This window comes from Lissotriton vulgaris, chromosome 1_1 (assembly GCF_964263255.1).
Source record: "Lissotriton vulgaris chromosome 1_1, aLisVul1.2, whole genome shotgun sequence".
NCBI lineage: Eukaryota > Metazoa > Chordata > Amphibia > Caudata > Salamandridae > Lissotriton > Lissotriton vulgaris.
Window position 1 is genome coordinate 1,244,669,543 of NC_141685.1, and position 18,878 is coordinate 1,244,688,420.

General features: G+C 45.7%; 1 protein-coding gene across 2 annotated transcripts in view; it reads left to right on the forward strand.

Annotated features, from left to right (window-relative positions):
• Window positions 1-18,878, forward strand: part of UAP1 (UDP-N-acetylglucosamine pyrophosphorylase 1) — a 163,027-nt gene that overhangs the window by 85,963 nt on the left and 58,186 nt on the right. For both annotated transcript variants that reach the window (XM_086964509.1, XM_086964514.1), the window contains exon 6: window positions 14,199-14,392. In XM_086964509.1, coding sequence (XP_086820635.1) covers window positions 14,199-14,392 — 194 coding nt within the window. The remainder of the gene's footprint in view (window positions 1-14,198; window positions 14,393-18,878) is intronic.

The following is an 18,878-nucleotide window of genomic DNA, read 5'->3' on the forward strand; positions in this document are numbered from 1 at the left end:
CTCCCCTGCATGTCACCTCAAAACTAGTAACCGAAGTAATTCTAAAAATGTGCCCTACCTGTTCCAATGAGTCGATTGTTCAAACAGCCAAGGTAGTAAAGTCTGTGACTTTCCAGCATATGTTGTTAGTCAGGGGTGCACTAGTGACTAGGCGTAGGTGACATTTGGGTTGGATGAGAGCTAGAAAAGTGGTGAATATTTACCTTTCTGGACATTCAGGTACACTTGGTCTCCACTCAACCACCTTCAGAGCATATGCAGTCCTCTCATTGTGATCCCAACATGAGACATTAAGGCAGCTCTACAGCCGTGTGACTGCTTCAGGTGGGTGTGTGAAAACCACTTGCCCACCATTAAAAGAACTGACCATGCAAGCGTCCTCTTCAAGCCAGGGCTAAGTGTGTTCAAGCTTCATTGTGTTGATGAGCAGGATGGAAGTCCCCTTGAACATCCTAAAATGATAGGTAGCTCCCCGGGTACATTGCAGACATGAACTCTTTATTCTCAGCTAATAGGTAGAGTGCTGGTAGGACTCCTGAAAATGAAGGCAGTACGTTCTGCCCACCATCTCCTCCACTGACTCTGCAGACCTCTCCACCAACTCCCTTCCTCCCCGCCAGGCTGCCTCACTACGACCCTCCCTGGCACAGCATCCGCACAGACCATTGGTGGATAGATTCAAAATGTTAACATAGTTTATTGAAACATTATAGTGCAGAGACATTTTGAAACACCGGATTGTAGTTTTGTAGGAGTTTATACTTGGTCACCACTAGAGGTCACTGTAGCCTCGTACTTGGTGCATGCCCATCCCAATACAGTATTTAACCTGTCTTGCTTCTGGAAATGTTGGTGGTTCTAGGCTGGTATTCTTCCCACAAAAATGTACACACCAAATTGTTACTGCTATAACATAGCAAAGCTGTGTGTCTGATGTGAAAGTGGGTTGCATTGTAATTAGCATTTTGGGTGAGGACTTACTGAGGAGCATTCTACAGTTACCCATGAATATTATTGTGAGAGGTGCCTAATTGGGAACTTGTAAAACTGAAGCCCGCAAATTGCCTCATGTCAGTTTCTATTGAACCTAATGTCTGTTTATGAGGGAGACTGAAAAGAAAATATCTTTAAAAGATGCCCTCCTGTTGGAAGCCAAGTTCACTATATATGCATTCCTGTAGACTAAGCCAAGGTAAAACAGTACTCCCATGCTCTTTTTCTCCTTTTCTAGACATTCATTGGGAGATTGATGTTAAGGCTGTGGTTAAGTTTCATTTGCACAGCAAAAACAAAAGTAACTTGAAGGCCAGGTTCCATTTGTTCTCCCTTATCCATAACACCTTTGGTGCAGCCAGCACACCCTGCCAGCTGATGTTTCCTGGTACTTCAGTCATCTTTGTGGATAGGGGTTTTCACCTCACTTTTTATTGTCACTTTTCTTGGAGGTGCAGACTCACCTGGAAGGTATTGCCTCATCAATGATGCACCTACATGTGCCCTTTGAAGCCTAACGTGGAGTACAGTGATAGTCTCAGTGTTATAAATGGAATCCGGCAGAAGTGAACCCCTGCACTGCTGAGTAGAGCAGTTGTTATTTGATATGTTATTTCCTTGACGGATGGTTCTTTGTGCCCCAGTACGGCTTCTGGATGTAAAAAGGACCAGCGTCTCCCTGGGATGCTTTCATGTAGCCAGGAAAGTCTTTGTAGGACTTTTATTCCAATTTCACCTCTCCACTAACTGATGTACTCATTTTCATGATTTTTTAATACAAAAGCTCCCCATGGAATGCATCCTGGTGGTCCTCAGAACTACCCCAATGAAAACACTAGAAACCTAGGAATAATTCTGGACAACAAGCGAACCATGATGATGCAGGTTAGCTCTGAGGTTCCCTCTGCCTGCTTCTTCATTCTCCACATGCTTCGTAAGATATTCAAATGGCTACCCCAAAGCTCAAGATACACCATCACCCAGGTCCTCATATCCCGCCAACTGGACTACAACAACGCTGTCTACGCAGGGATCACAGCTCACCTTCAACGACTACAGACCATACAGAACGCACAGCCAGACTTGTCCCTGATCTCCCTATACTAACCCACATCCCCCCCTACCTCCGGGAACTCCGTTAGCTCCCTGTACAGAAAAGATGCTATTTCAAGCTCCTGACCTATGCCTAGAAGGCCCTACACAACTTCGGACCTGCCTACTCGAACCACCATCGGACCTTCCATCAGCCCCCCCAGACACCTTCGCCTGTGTCCCTTTGACTAACACTCACCCCCGCATCCGACATAGCAGATGCGGAGGTCGCTCTTTCGCCTACCTAGCAGCAAAGACATGGTACAAGCCTCCCTTTCATCTAAGGACCTCCTCATCTCTTCCAGAGTTCCGAAAGTCCCAGAAAACCTGGCTATTCAGCTAATCAAATCTGTACCCTACCTGCGCCTGGATACCCTCACAGGTGACAAGTAGCTCTCTATAAATCTAATGATCTTTATAAGCCGATGGCTCAATAGATTGTGCCATTTGATGTATTCTTCCTGACAAAATAGACCAATGACCTCTTGGTATGGGGGATGTAATTTCACTGCTGAGTGCTGTTAGAATGCGAGTTTCTGATTGGCAGAGGTATGCACCCTGTTCAAGCAGTAACCATAATTCTAGTAAGCCAGTAACACACTTTAAATTATCTTGTGCTCACCCTCCGGTAGTTTGGCACATAACAGTCAGGCTTAACTTAATTGCCAATGTGTAAAGTATTTGTGCTTCACACAGTAACACAGTGAAAACGCCACAAAAGACTTCTCACCAGTTTAGAAAACAGCTTATATTTTTATGCGTATAACCAGATCGAAACAACTAAAATCCAACAAGTAGAAGTCAAGATATGAATTTTAAAAGAATAAACAGTTTTGTAGTGCTTAGAAGCGAATAACGGCAACTGGGGCTACCTGGTGCATTTGACCAGGGCAAATCCAAAAGTTCAGGCCGACCACGATGGAGCGTGGGTCAGATGCAGTGGCCAGTCTTGACCCGCTGAACAGTACCTTGGATGCATCAAGATCAACGGGGAGGCTTGTAGCAAAGGAGCCGATACGTCGCTTGTGATCCTGCAGATGTAGGCAATGTGTTGGTTCCGAGCTGCAAAAGTCAAAGATGCGTCGAGAGTCACGATGCGATGACCAAGGGCAATGTGTCATAGTCTAAACGCAGGGCTGTAGGCAATGCGAGAAGCACAAAGCAATGTTTTGACCCGGAGCCAAGTAGAGTCGGAAATGCGTCAGAAACCAGAGACAATGAGTTGTGCAGTCAGCGGTGCATTGTCCGCTGTCCTTGCAGCAGAGGCGATGCGCCGGTGTCAAGGGAAAATGCGCCGGTTCCGGTCAGCACAACATCGTCGATGCGTGGATTTTCTTAGTTGCAGCACTTAGAATTCACTTACAAGGGCCCAGAACTAGATTGATACCATTTGGCAGAGCAGAACTTACAGCAGACACAGTCCAGGTGCTAGTTGCGGGATGAAGAAAAATATTTGATATCCCTGAGACTTCAGAACACAGGAAGCAAGCCACAAATCCTTGGAGATGTTTTGGTTCTGAGTTGTAGAGATGCAGGTACTGTCCCCCTCCTCCCAGGCAAGATGCAGCAGGCCAACACAGCAAAGTGGCCATTTCTCCAGCAGCACAGCAGTCCTTCTTCCTGGTGTTGTCAGAGGTCCAGTACTTATACCCATTTGGGCCTTTGAAGTGCACATAGTTCCTTTCTCTCCTGCCCTGGCTCCAACCTGCAACCCTTTGTGTGGGGACTGGATACAGCCCTTTCATATGTAAAAGTCTGCTCCTCCCTCCCATCCTGCTCAGGATAACCCATCAGCATGCAGATGACCATTCAGTCACACCTACCCTTCCTTTGTGTGTGGTTGTCTAGAGGGAATCGAGGAAGCCAGCTGTCACCCACCCCAGACGTGTATTCCAGAGACAGGCCAAAGGCACCTAATTTTTACAGTTAGAAAATGCTAACTTTCTAAAAGTGTTACAGCATTTTCAGAGTTGCAATTTAAAAAGCAACTTAACCATAAGTTGTGTTTTAAATTGTGATTCCAAAGACACCAGATTTGAGGTTCCCATCTTTTCCCAAATGGGAATTATACTTCTAAATTGTAAGTCAGCTGCCCCAAAGTGTCCTGTATCGCCTATCAATCATCGCGCAAAACGATCACCCCTTGGGGTATCTAGGCACTGAGGTTGCTACATCTGCGTCAAAAAGCCAGGTCTTGGGTCGCTTTCCGAAGACCGCCAGGGAAGGTGCCATGTGGAGGTGGTCATTCCAAGTCTAGGCGTTGATGGAGAAGGAGCAGCCCAGCTGTGGCTGCAATGGGACATGAATGAGTGCAAGTGTGGAGGGTGGATGGAAGTTCGGCGGTGGTTGATATAGGATGGTCCTTCGTCATGAAGAGCTTTGTAGGATTGTGTGAGCATCTTGAGCTGGCATCTTTTCTGGATAGGGAGCCAGTGGAGGTTTGAGGTGAGAGGAGATACAGGTTTGTTTGGGAAGGTCCAGGATGAGAGGCTGGTATGTTTTGTATAGGCTGGATTCTTCTGAGGAGCTGGGTGGGGATTTTAGTATAAAGAACATTGCTGTAGTCAAAGCAGCTGATTATGAGGGTTTGCGCGACTGTCTTTCTGGTGTTTACTGGGATCCATCTGAAGATTCTGCGGAGCATGCAAAGGGTGTGGAAGCCGGAGGAGATTATGTTGACTTGTCGTTTCATGGGCAGTTGTCTGCCGAGGATTATGCTGAGGTTGCATGCTCCTATGGTAGAGTATTTCAATACCAGGACATGTAAAGCTTAAAAGTAAGTGTCCTACTTTTTAAATACACTGTACCCTGTCCATGGGCTGTCCAGGGCATACTTTAGTGGTGACTTGTATGTAATAAAAAGGAAGGTTTGGGCCTGGCAAGTAAGGTTAACTTGCTAGGTTGACATGGCAGTTTAAAATTGCCCACGCTGTGGCATGCCTGAGACATGTTTAACACCTTGCGCGCTAGCGGTTTTCCCGCTGTGCGCTGGGTTTTTGAAAAACCTGCGTTACATGACGAGCTCAGCTCGTCATGAGTGTACGAGAGGCGTAACTCATGACGAGCTGAGCTCGTCATGAGCATAGAAGGGGTTACAGGGCTACTTAAGTGGGTGGTATAATCGGAGCTGCAAGCCCACCAGTAGCATTTGATTTACAGGCCCTTGGCACGTCATTTAAATATGCCTATTGTGGATAAACCAATGTTTTAAGTAAAGAGCACATGCACTTTGGCATTGGTTAGCAGTGGTACGGTTTCCATATTCCTAAAGCCAGCAACATCTAAGTCTGCAGCAATCGTAAAAAACAGGGGGGTCAGACGGAAGCCACGCCAGGTCTAACAAGTGCCGTAGACTGCCTCTCCGTGGTTTGGGCTTTTGGCAGAGAACTGAAAAGCCATAGAAGCTGCCGCAAAATAATTCATCCAAGAGCCATGTGAGATCAGATGTCACTAGGCTTTAAATGTAGTCTATTGTTCCTTCAGCCTCACATCTCAGGTTGTTTAGCTTACTCCTTGTTTAGCAAGGTGAAGATTTCAGTTAGCTCAAGTCCTCTGTTTTGGAAATAACTGCCCTCAGAAATACTCCATTACAGTAGTGTGTTTAAGAAGTGGGCGGTTTGGATACACTGACATTTTTTGTGTTTTGTTAGCATTTCTGAAAACCTCCTGTGTACAAGTTACATGATTTTTTTTTTTTTTTTTTTTTTTTGGTGTAAGATATTTATTGCACATCGTCACATAAGCAAAGTACACTTTCGTCGCCTACAACCATATAAGGCCGGCTACATATTTGACATGAGTTGTTAAATGTGTTGATTGTCACACACGGCCCATCAGCCGACAACCTTAGGTCCGGCAGCGTTTCGTGAAATAACAAACATGTGTGAATCAAGACAATGCCGTAATCGCTGCCAGATACGTTCCTGTTCTTACATTTTGTACATTTTATATGGAACTATAGTAAAATAAACAAATTAAGAAAACCCCTAGAACCCAAGGCACTGTGTCACAGCATTCTCCCCCCCCCCCCATTACACATCAAATATCAATATTCATCTTCATGTGGTTAGATTCAACCCATCACTCCATAAGCATCTTGCTCTGATGAATTTGTTAGCAAGTATTGTCTGAAATAAGCCCAGTAATCTCTAGGGCGTGAGCCTGCTGGCAAGTCTTCATCGTAAGTGGCGAGTGTGTCACAGCAATATGTTAAATCCTCCAGCCAGTTTTTAATCTTGGGCTTCAATTTACTGCTCCAATGTAAGGACACTCTCCGCTTTGCCATTAAGAGAGCTACTACACAAAATTTACGCCTCTGCGCTCTTAGCTGCGGCACTATACCTAATAAACAGACTTTGGCCGTACACTGCAAAGATGCCCCTAGTATGTCATTAAGGGCCTGTACCACTTGCTCCCAGTATCGTGCCACAGGGCGACATTGCTAAGTGCATAAAGTCTGCATTTTCCTGCCCACATCTAATACAGTTGGAGGTGTCTCTTAAGCCGTACCTGTGCAGTCTGTGTGGCGTATGATACATTTGGTGGAGATATTTATAGTGGATGATCCTTGGGTTACCATTAGGCGTAAGCAAGCCCGTCAGTAGGCAGGTGGTTTCCCATTCCTCTTCCGAAAGTGTATCTTCCAATGCCTTGCTCCATTTGTCCCTTACCCCCTCAGTGTTCCCTCCAATGTTTGTCTGCGTGCTAGTGTATAACCTGGACACTAAATGAGAGGCTTTGGGTGTTGTGAGAACCAGCTGTAAAGGGGCTAGTGTCTGAGGTTCTTCCGGAAAGGTGGGAAAATGTTCTCTCATCGCCCTTTGCAACCTATAGTAGTTGAAACTAAACAGCAGTGTTGGGTTGCTAATATAATCTAGCTTGTCAAGGGTCTGAAATATTCCATCTTTATATAAATCACCCATTCTGTCTATGCCAGCGTGCCTCAGTAATTCCATTCCAACCTGCTCCTGCGTAACTGATAGGGCCAGGTGGTGGGCTAGTGGGAGCGCAGGTGCGTAGAGTGGCAGGCTGTGTGTTACCTTGCCCAATAGTCTCCACGCCTCAGTTGTGGCGTTGACCGGGTTGATGTCTCGCGCATGTAACTTAACTCTTATGCGGCAAAATACTGGTCAACGGGATCGGGTCCGCATCACCCGCTTCCACCGCAACATGCGTTAGGAAAGGTATCTCATGGTACCAGTAATGCGCAAATTGTGCCTGAGCGCATAGGTAATAAAGATAGCGATCTGGGACCTTGAAGCCTCCCTCAGCATACGGTAGTGTCATCGAGTGTAAGTCTAACCTGGCTTGTTTCCCCTCCCAAATTAGGTTTAGCATGAGGGTTTTGATGTTACGGAACACCCCTGCGGGAGGTTTGATAGGAATGTTGTTGAACAAGTAAAGGAACTTGGGCAGCAGTACCATTTTCACAATGGCAATTCTGTCCGCTAGTGATAGCGGCAGTTTATTCCACCGTTTGATCTTATCTTCCAGTGAGAATATAGTTCTCCCGTAGTTAGTACGGATAACCAATTCCGGGTCCCTGTGGAACCATATTCCCAAGTATCTGGTCGGTTCGTCTTGCCATTCTAGAGGATAGTCCAGGGCTGTCGGGTGAGTACCATCTGTCAGTGTCAGAATAAGGGACTTAGTCCAATTTATCTGAAGCCCTGAGTACTGGCCAAATTTTATATATTCGCGCAATAATGGGTTAAGATGCTGTTCCGGGTTTTTCACATACAGTACCATATCGTCTGCGTACAATGATATGTGTACGGGGCGCGTTGGGAGTTGTATGGCTGAGTAGTGGTGATGTTGTCTAATTTTGCAAGCCAATGGTTCAAGTATGAGGGCAAACAGCATCGGGGAGAGCGGGCACCCCTGTCTGGTACCGCGACAAATTGCGATTGGGTCTGAGAGATGTCTGTTTATCCTAATGCGTGCAGTTAGGTTCGTGTATAGCATCGTTATCCATCCAATAAACAGTGGTGGAAAACCCATTCGTATAAGTACTGTGTGTAGAAAGGGCCAGTCTATCGTATCAAACGCTTTGGCCGCGTCTAATAAAACTGCTACAGCCTTTATTTCAGGTGCTAGATAGTGCGCCAGGGCGAATAATGTGCGAGTGTTATGTGTGGTTGATCTTTCCGGCATAAAACCGGATTGGTCGGGCCTAATCACCAGCGGCATCAGTGGTTTTAGTCTGTCAGCCAATAAGCTTGCTATAATTTTAGTGTCTACATTTAGGAGCGAGAGAGGGCGATAGGAATCACATTGTTCCTCGTCCTTGCCTGGTTTTAATAATGCAATGATCAGTGCTTCCCTCATAGATGACGGTAGGGTTTGTGCCTCATGTGCTGTTTCATATAGCTTTACCAGATGTGGAGCGAGTAAGTCCGCGAATGTTTTGTAAAATTCGACTACGAAACTGTCTGGCCCCGTAGCTTTTCCATTTGGTAGCCGCTTAATGGTGTCTACAACTTCTTCTACTGTAATGGGGCGAGCTAGGTATTCCCTATGTCCGTCTGCCAACCACGCCAGTTCCACATCTGCCATGTAGGCCAGCAGTTCTTCTTGTGGTATCAACGGTCGTGCCTAATATAAAGAGCCATACGTGCCCATGAATTCTCCCATAATGTTCTTAATGTCATGTGTGAGTGTGCCCTCCTTGGTTTTAATCACTGTGATGTGTTGTGGTGTTCTGCCTGTACATATCTTTTCAGCTAGGGCCCTGCCCGGTCTTCCGCCCTCCCCATACCTTCTTGCAGTTGTGCGTTTGAATATATATTTTAGCTCGTCCGCTGCAAATTTTCGATGTTCTGTCAGTAGCGCCTGTATGTCGCCCAACAAGGCAGTGTCCCCAGTTTGTGTGTATCGCTGTTCCAACTCTTGTATGGCATCCTCACGAGTTTTTAATTGCTGTCTTATATCTTTTAAGATACCTGAGGTCGTGCTTATGCATACCCCCCCTATTGTGGCTTTGAAAGCTTCCCATAGCAGGCACGGATCGTCTGTCATGGGGGAATTTAGTTCAAAATAATCTAACATTGCTTTCTGTATGGTGTCGACATATAATGGGTCACGTAATGCTTGTGCATTAAAACGCCATGTGAACGGCGGTGGTACATAGTGAGGGATTTGTACCTCCCAGGAGCACAGGGCTGTGATCTGAAAGTGTCCTGGGGAGGTGCTTTATATTGACTACCCATGATATCACATCCTGTGTGCCCAGCCAGTAGTCCAGCCTAGACCAGCTGTTGTGAGCTGCATTTATGTGCGTCGCCACTAGTTCCCCCGGATGTAACACCCTCCACATGTCGACCAGGTGTAAGTTTTCCATCGCATCAGTGAGCATCGCCCTCGCTTTTACATGGGGTTCCATCGTGTGCAGTGTTCTGTCCAGTCCCTCTGTTAACGTTACATTAAAATTGCCGCCCCATATTATTTTTTCAGGCTGGATGTCTGCAAGTGCGTGCCATAGTGTCTCATAAAACTGAGGGTTGTCTACGTTAGGGCCATATGCGTTAACCAAGGCAACCTGATGTTGCCACACCTTACCCACGACAATGACATACCTGCCGTCTGTATCTTTGTGTATGCTCGAAATCTGGAAGTGTGTCCCTTTTCTTATCAGTATGCTAACCCCTCTAGAGTATGTCGAGTAGCTCGAGCTAGTAACTGACTCCACCCACCTATTGCCCAATGTGGACGTGCTGTTAGGCGCCAAGTGCGTTTCTTGCAGGAAGGCAACGTCTACGCATAACCTGTCAAAGAACGCAAACATTTGCCTTATCTTCTTTGGGTTGCCTAAGCCTCTAATGTTCCACGTGATGAATTTTAGTGTATTCTGTTGTGTCATAGCGCTAGGTCTGGTTGTTTACTGGCCATGCTGGATCCTGCTATAGCAGACAGCTCGTAGACCATCTGCATAAGTGCACATGACATTATAAATCTTCTGGTGATGAGTAAAATAGGAACAACAGTGCAGTTGGTAGTTAAAGAGGTCGCAATGCTTCTCAGACACAGTGCATCTATTTGAACATCTCCCAACATCCCTTCCCTCCCTCCTCCCACTTTAGCGCCCAAACTGTGCCAAAGCCATCCCTGTATTAACATCAAACCAGTATCGTAACTTAAAGTGGGGCACACACGCTTGGGGGTGCCGCCAGGTGCACACGTCTCCATCCACATAGTGGATGTGGACGGGTGCTCAGATCATCTCAGTATTCATCATTTCCTTTTCTCCCCCTTCCCCTCCCGCCATATGCATGTAGTCAAAACATAGATTGCAGCAACACCGTCTCTATGTATAGTACATATCTGCGTAGTACATAACGGATCTCCCATGTGGGCTTACCCCTGCAATATCATCCCCAGTGCAGTGGCCTAGAGGCTCACCCTCATATGATGTCTTTATATATACACTGTGGATTCCCCCCCCATGGGCCATCCACATCTGCCTAGCACAGGGGATTGTTATGTTACTCACTGTTCAGTACAGTTGTTCGTGCACAGCGTGTCTTTATCGACCACTCGCTTGTTTCACTCCTGGTTTCCCAGTCTTCTATACAGTGCATGTGATGTCTCCCGTAAGTGCCCATTTCCCACAGTATTGTCTCTGAAGCACTTGAAAAGGGCGTAGTATCAAATTGCCACCAGTCACATGGAACCTCATCAAGACTTATATTTCTCAGCCATTAATCGCCTCAATCGTTGTCACTCATCCTGTCTTCTCGTTCCTGTGCCTTGTGGCGCTTTCCCAGTTTCCAGATCTAGTCCTGCGCTGCCTGTACAGTCGGGTGAATCACGGGCTTGCCCGCATTGGTGATTTTCAGTTTTGCGGGGTACAGCATTGCATATTCGACTCCCAGCTCCCGGAGTTTCTGTTTTACTGGGGTGAATTCTTTTCGCGCCAACTGCCCCGCCATGGTGTGGTCCGGATAGAATTCCAGGGTATTCCCTTGATATGTGATTGTGCCCTTTTCTCTTGCGAGTCTGAGGACTGTGTCCCTGTCCCTGTAGTGTAGCATACGGGCAATTATCATTCGTGGGGCAGCACCCGGTTTCGGGGTGGGCGCCAGGAAGCGGTGCGCACGTTCGACGAGGAAAACCGCTGATAAGCTCCCTGCACCAAATATATATTTCAGCATTGTCTCTACGTAGGTCTCCATCTTGCCTGTGTTTGTAGATTCCGGCAATCCCGAAATACGGACGTTATTTTGTCGAGATCTCGCTTATTGGTCCTCCACCTTCGCACGTAGGCCCTCCAGAGTCTTTTCGATGCTACCGCACGCTTTCGTTGTGCTCTTGGATTCATCCTCCACTTTAGAGATCCTTTGTTCAGCCTCCACCAGCCGCTCGTCGTGTTTTTCGAGTTTCGCTGCCATGGTGTCCACTCGCAGCATCACGTTGTCTAGTTTATTGTTCATCTCTTGCAGACTTTGTTGAATTGCCCGCAGAACTGACTCCATGCCGGTCCCGTCGGTCACCTCTTGCTCGCCCTCCACGTCCGAAGTGGCCACATTACTTTTAGCCTGTTTCCTAGTTTCAAAGGGCAGTTTAGTCTGCTGTTTGTCTGGTTTTCCCATCACGCTAGGACTCGTTGGAGGGCTACCACGCTGTGTCCCTGGGCTTATTATGGACGTGTTTCCCGCTGTAGGCCGATTACGACGCTGAAGTGTTCTTGCCGCCCACTGTGAAGCAGTTCTATGCATTTGACCATCAGCAGACCCACATGTTCGCCTAGCTCCCGTTCATTCACTGTTCGGGTACTCTGTTAACAGCGCAATGATGTCTCTTACACATCCCCGCATGCCATGCCGGGCACTGTGTGGCGTGTGTCGGTAGAACTTGGCTGAAGTCTTATCGTTGAATTGGCAGCTCCTGTTAACTCTTAGCAACATAGCACACACGGGGGGAGCGTGGCCCATATTCCAGCTGTTGTTGTTAAATGAGTGTGCGTCTGTTTGTTTTCCCCCTGTAGTCATCCTTCAGGCCACCAGTCAGGTCTTAGCAGTTAGGAGCCTTGCATCCGTTGCCGCTGTATATTTTCTATATTAGGTGCGCGCTGTAGACATCCCGGTTGTTGCAGTGGCTCTCCGTCAATGGCGGGAAACAGCCCGCCGAGTTAAGCGCTTCGCATCCGAACACCCTGTGATAATTTCTTCATGCTCTGCCGCCTCTGCCCTGCCGCTCCACCCGTGTGCACACCTCCCCGTTCGCCCAGAAGCAGCTCTGTGTCTTCGTGGTCTCTGTATTACTGTGTGCCGCTGCAACGTCCGTGCGTTCCACCGCCGCCGCCGCCATTTTGTATTACCTGGAACGCAGCATCTTCCGCAGCCCTTTCGCAGTTCCCGGTAGATTCCAGCTTGCTGACCTCGTCTGCGATCTATCTCCGCATCATTTGGGCAGCAGCCCTGCAGCCTGTGGTCCGAATTGGGTTGTTCACCGCCCGCATCACCGGCGGCTCCGTGCGTTGGGCGCGGCCATTTTGAATCGCCACTCGCCTCCTCTACGTTTTTCGCCGAAATGTTTTCCTCTGAGGTCGTTTCTGCAGGGATTTAGCTCCAGAAGCTTATGGACTACATCTTCCGATTACCAAATATCTATTAGTCGTCCTTGTGGCAGCAGGTTTGGGGGTACAAAGGTCGCTGTTCCTGCACCCGTCCGGCGGAGCTGACTCACACGCCAGCCATCCCGCAGTGTGCCCTCTAGCGCCCCCCCTACAAGTTACATGATTGACTTACAAGCATTATGAATCAATCAGGGTTCCCATGACTTTGAAGTGGGGACACCGATTGTAGTAGCCATAGAGTCATTCCACAGGTTAGCAATCTGCAGCTCAAGTTGGATAAACTTCTAACAATTTTATTTACTTGTTTTTTTTTAAAGTTGTATGTGATTGCAATTGAAACCACAATACTTGTCCTCCTTTTCCACTATATTTCGGGTGGTAAAGGAGTCCTCCTCGAGTAGGGTAAATAATACCTCAAACTAAGCTTACACATTGCCCAAGTGAATGTCTCCCTCATCTGTAATTGCCCTAAACAGGACAAGGAGGCATCTGAAATGCCTACTAATCTTTTGATAGGATTTATCTTCTTGGAATGTTGTTCCTTTAGATGCATTCTATGTCCCTCAGGAATCCAGGGTCCTGTCCCTCCCCATGATATCTGCACAGTAGGTAACTAGTCTATGTTCTGAGCAGTTAGTAATCACTATGCTGTATGTACCTGTTCAGTAAGATGCTCTGTCCATTCAAAGCAAGGAAAAGAAGACAGTTGTTTTTGTGAATTCTCGATATATGAGCTAAACTGCCTTCTTCCTCATCTAAGCCTCCTCCAAGCCCCCTAACGAGCCAAGAATCAGTTTTTTGTGCTGAAATGTCACCAGAGCAGGCAGGGATTTTAGAGTGATAATGAGATGCCCACAATACTTCCTCCAATATTCTTCCTAGAGACACACTTTCTTCGTGGAGAAGTGTGGCTCACTGGTTAGAAGCGGCAGACTCTGAAGCAGAGATCAGGCCCGGGACCAGGGTTCAATTCCCGACGCGGCAGGGTCTTGGGCTCAATGTCCGCGTACTCGATAATTCTCGCCTCGGCGCCTACTCTAATCATGGGTCCCACGCTGCAACTCTGGGCAATAGCTTGCTTAATCTCCACAACGGCACCAACAACACTGGGATGCCTGGCTTCACCTTGGGGGTGCCCAAGAGGGGCATCTCACAGGGAGAGCCAGGAAGGGTTCCACAGCGTTATACAGCGCCGGGACGCCCCGTTGCTGGGGCAGCTGTGCACTTTACAAGTATACTATTTTTTTTTTCATGTGATTGCAAAGCTTTTTCAATTCCACTGCATCATTCAATTTGTGTCATCCTTGTAGAGTGTGAGAAAAGAAATGTGGAGCATCGTTTAAGCAGGTCTTCTAAAATGTGCCGTGTTTTTTTGGGTGGGGGGGACACACCCAAAAGTACTATAGTTAGTCTAGTAACTAACATCCTTTTATTTTAGTACTACATTTTTCTCCGTTTGCAGTGTTTTTGCTCAAATATGTGACTGTTTTAGAAATTAGCTTTCATATAAATAATAGTCTTTCTCATTTTCATTGTGTAGGTGGTGGAGAAGACCAACCCCACAGAGCCTGTTGGTGTGGTGTGCAAGGTTGACGGAGTCTATCAGGTGGTGGAATACAGTGAGATCACCTTGTCAACAGCACAGAGACGGAGTGCAGATGGGCGACTGATGTTTAATGCAGGCAACATTGCCAATCATTTCTTCTCTCTGTCTTTCCTCAGAGATGTTGTCCAGTAAGTAAGACTTTGCTGACTTGCGTGTGATCCACGAAAGGAACTGCAGTTGATTATTATTTGTGTTTATCTAAGCCCTTCTAAATGGTGAAAAGTCATGTCCATCATTCTTCTCCATCTCGGCTCGGTCTACAGTATATTCTTTTTCACTTTCTGTAAAATTCATGTCTTGATCTGTGTTTCAAAGCTCCTTTCTTGCATGTGCACATCCCCTTAGTTCTGAATTGCAGTAATTGCGCACTCACTTTGAGGTGAGTTCTTGGTGACTGAATATGCACTAGAAGGATCAAACACGGTGGTAGGAGATGTGCAGAGTATTGTGTTTGAGGCAGGGCACTCAAATCTACATGTGGTTCCTATTTAGTGTTGTAAAAGGTAATTAGAGGGGTGAGCACTCTGTATGCCGCAGTTGAAGCAGTTAGTCCAACCAAGATATGTTCGACACCAACTTCAATTTCAATGCACGTCTGCAGTCCATTGGTTGGAACAGACATCCTTGTTTTCAAAGGATTATGGAAAGTATGTAGTTGGCCTCCGCATTCAAGGCAGGGTTGATGGTGCTCAAGAGCCTAGCATGCTGTACTTTAGGGTCTGCAGCAACCTCCAAGTGTGAATTTTCAGTTTTTTGTGTTTTTTTCTTTATTTTCTTGAATTGCAAGATCTTGGAAGGTGCTTGGTGGGTTTTCAGGCCCTTGATGACTTTGTTTCATGTTTGGGCTTCAAATGCCTGACACTTTATACTTGTTGCTATCTTTCGTTTTGTTTTGTGATTTAAGCATGTAGCAGACATCCAATCCTGGCCTGACAGAAGGCTAGGCGAGTGACACTCGTAATTAGTTGGTAGAAATGGCAGGCTCTTTCACTGTGATGGATAGGTTAAATTGTCAACCCTAAGTTGTTGTTCAGACATTAATAACTTTGAGCCACAAAAGATGGCGAGTTTCATAATGTTTCCATTAGTCTTAGTTTAGCTTCCAGCAACATACATGTTCCAGACAACTCGTGCTGATGTCATTTTTTTCAGACTGGGAAGGCGCCCAAGCCTCATCAGTGTACATCTAAGATTGCAGGTGATGTATTACATTAACCTGTGGCATAGATAACATATAAATGTTGAACAGCAAAGACATCATGAAGGGATGCCCTATGTGTGACGCCTGCTATGCTCCTCCTGGAGGATTAAGCAGACCAGATTCCGATGTGTTTGGTGACCTCTAACGTTATAGATAAATTCATGTATGTTCTGTCTTGCACTGTGTGACTTGTTCTACAATGTAATCCATTGCAGAGAGTTCAGTAGGTCCAATGCTGAATTCTAGCTTTCATCTGAGAAATGAGGCAACCCCCTCAATGTGAAACTCCACTTTCTGTTCCGCTTACTGAATTGACTTTAGGCATGTGACTATCAGGTGGGTTGTGATGGTCTTCATATTTCCAAATGTGTTTTCTTATCTGTTTTTAGTACAGTGCTTGAGAGTAGCTAGTTGGGTCTTTGGACAAGGTAATGGATTCTTTGTGAAAGGTGGTAATGATCTTTTTTAAGTCGTCATAAACTAGATATAAGTTGTGCTGTTTGGGGAGCAGGTGTGTGCAGGAATTTCTGTGATTCTGGGTGCAGCGTTGCCGGTCTTTGACCTTGTTTGTAAGATGCACACCTTGATTTGAAGGCAAATGCTGTTTAACTTGCCTTTTTTTTAATTGTATTATAAATTTCCAGAACATGACATTGAGTACAACCATTGGAGAAGAAAAAAATACTTTTCCATTGCAATGATTAAAGGCAAATACACTTCCAAGTATATTGGTGGGGTGGGATCGAAGAATTCAGTGATGGTTCAAGGTTGCCTGCAAGCGTTTAGTACATTTTTATTTTTGAGTTGAAGTAAGTTCTTGGAGTCTTCACAAGATTTTGAGTCATAAACAGAAGGCTTCTAAACTCCATTCAACAGATTCCAGGGATCCATTTTGAGTGCTCAGGGGTCCTGGCATAGAGAATGCAAGGATGCATGGCTCCCGCTCAGTTTTTATTTCTGTCCAGTAATCATTTTATTTGCTTTCGGGCAGAGCTGATATGCCCCCTCAACTCCAGCAATAACTGTTTAAGTGGAAAAAAAATAAACAGAGTTGGGAGAAGGGCCTCCTGGCACACAGTTTTGATCCCAGACGTTTTGTGGGTATGTTTTCTTTGAAAATTGCAATATGTTTGTATTTCTTTCTTTTCTGTGGTGGACCCATTTGCACACAAGGGGTACCATTTTGTGGGCTTGAGTTGGGGACATTTGACATTGGTAACATATGGAGTTTTACTGCACATAAGTGTGTGGAAATGTCAATGAGGTTCCTTTTTTATGGATAAGTAGAGCCAGTGTGATCAACACAATTTATGCCTCCCTGGATATGTCTGTCTGAGTACCCGGGATTATTGGGGCCAGACTCCTGCATGCCAAATTTTCATGGAAAAGATGCTTCTGAAATATACTTTAAATTAGTAGTTTTGACCCTTTGCACTCCCTTACAAAGTACCTAACGTGGGTATAAAACGTTTTGGACTTTAGTTTCTGACATCACATGTTGTTCGTTTTGTGGCTCATAAATGTGCCAAAATCATGTTCAATAGCATCAGGATGGTTCTTGCATGACACAACAAAAGGTGGTACCATCCATATATCAAATTATCCCCAGAGTCTCTAGTGTGAAAAATATTGTTGGGATGTGTATGCTTTCTCGAGACTGCTCATTCTACGGCGAACACGGCTACAGATACATCGTACAGCGGCCCACACAAGAGTTGATGCCGACCGTTGCAGCGGCTTTTCTAATTCGTTAGGAGTGATTATCATGCAATGCCTATCATTCATATTGACCTGCATGGCAATCGATAACCACCTTCTTAATTAACGTTTTCTGTTGACATTTTTGCTTTGCGTCCAATTAATCTGTGCCCCGTCGGGATTGGAGCCTTCTGGCACAACCTTTTGATGCCCTCCCCATGAGTTGCCTGCCCCGCCACACCCCCCACGTCCTGATGAAGACCCTGTTCTAAGGCCCAACGGTTACCTACAATTTATTTTGGGGTCGAAACGTCGACTGATTTTCCACCTTCTCAACAGCTTGCGCAACTAACAAACATGATATTCATACAGGCCTTTTCAGCATGTTGTTCAACAAAATAAGATACGAACATTGTATGTCTTCTTCTGTAGCTGGCTCTAAGGTGAAGCCAGGGTTTAGTAATGGTATCTTTGCGTAGCTTTAAAGTTGATATTGCATTTTTAGATTGTGTTGAAATCTTGCACTCATTTTCTCACACTGCATTCATTACCCACTACACCTTACCCTCTCACTACTTGGGACACTGTTTTATTATGATGATGACGAAATGATTTTTGCACTATGTTCTGTACCCTGAACACACACTGTGATTAAATAACAAGTGTGTTTATGCTATATATGTATTTTCATGTTTATTTTTCATTATTTCTGATTTAAAGTTTTTATGTACTGGGTCCCCTCTCTATATGTACTGCTTTCTCGGGTCAGCACATTTCTGGTCCAAAATCTGTAGCCAGTCAGCAGGCTAAATTCCTGTGAAAAACGCACTGGTCATGGTTTTGAACCATTCTTGTCTGTATGATCCGCCCATTTAAACATGTATGTTGCTGTTATCACTTTGTTTTGAAAAAGTGTTCGACTGTCAGAAAACGTTGTTTGATAACACTTATGTCAATTACATGTCATGAGAGATTTCTTGGAGGTATGAAATTCACCTGTCACAACGATTTGGGTTTAGAACTGTCGCACAGAAGGTGTGTTGTGGTTTGAAAGTTGTTAAACAGGTGATTAGGTGCTAGGTGAGTGCCTCCTTCTGAGTCTTGGAGGTAGCTATGAAAACTGTTGTAGCGTCATTCCAGGCGGAAATGACGTCCTCACATGCACACTGAAAGAAGTTTCCTTTGTAATTTAGTATTTTCAAAATCAAGTTTTATTGAAGCATTTGATTCAATTTTATTCCCGTTGTTTTCACACAATATCCGTGTTATTAAAGTTTTTAATACATGGCCCAATGAATTTCGGGCGTTCTGCCCTTCCTCAGGGGCACAAATTGAACTGTTTTATCCTTCTGTCCACATTCTGCTGCTATTTTGTTGCACACGAGCACGAATCAAGAATGCCTAGTGCAAACCATGCAACAAAATAGCAGCAGAATGTGGACAGAAGGATAAAGCAGTTCAATTGCATTGGGCTTATGTTGAGTGGGCGAGGTTGTACTGTGGTGTGCATGCCGTTCTCACATATTTTAACCACTCTGGAAGCATTTTCCTGCCTTTACAAGCTGCTTTTGGCTTTTCATAAGGGTTGGTTAGAGCAACTTGTCTAACGCCTTCTGTACCCTTTGGATGTGCCAGTTCACCCGCCTTGTGGTGGCGTCCCAAAGCATCTGTCGGCAGGGAAGCTTAATGAGTTCAAGACCCACTACCAAAAAGAT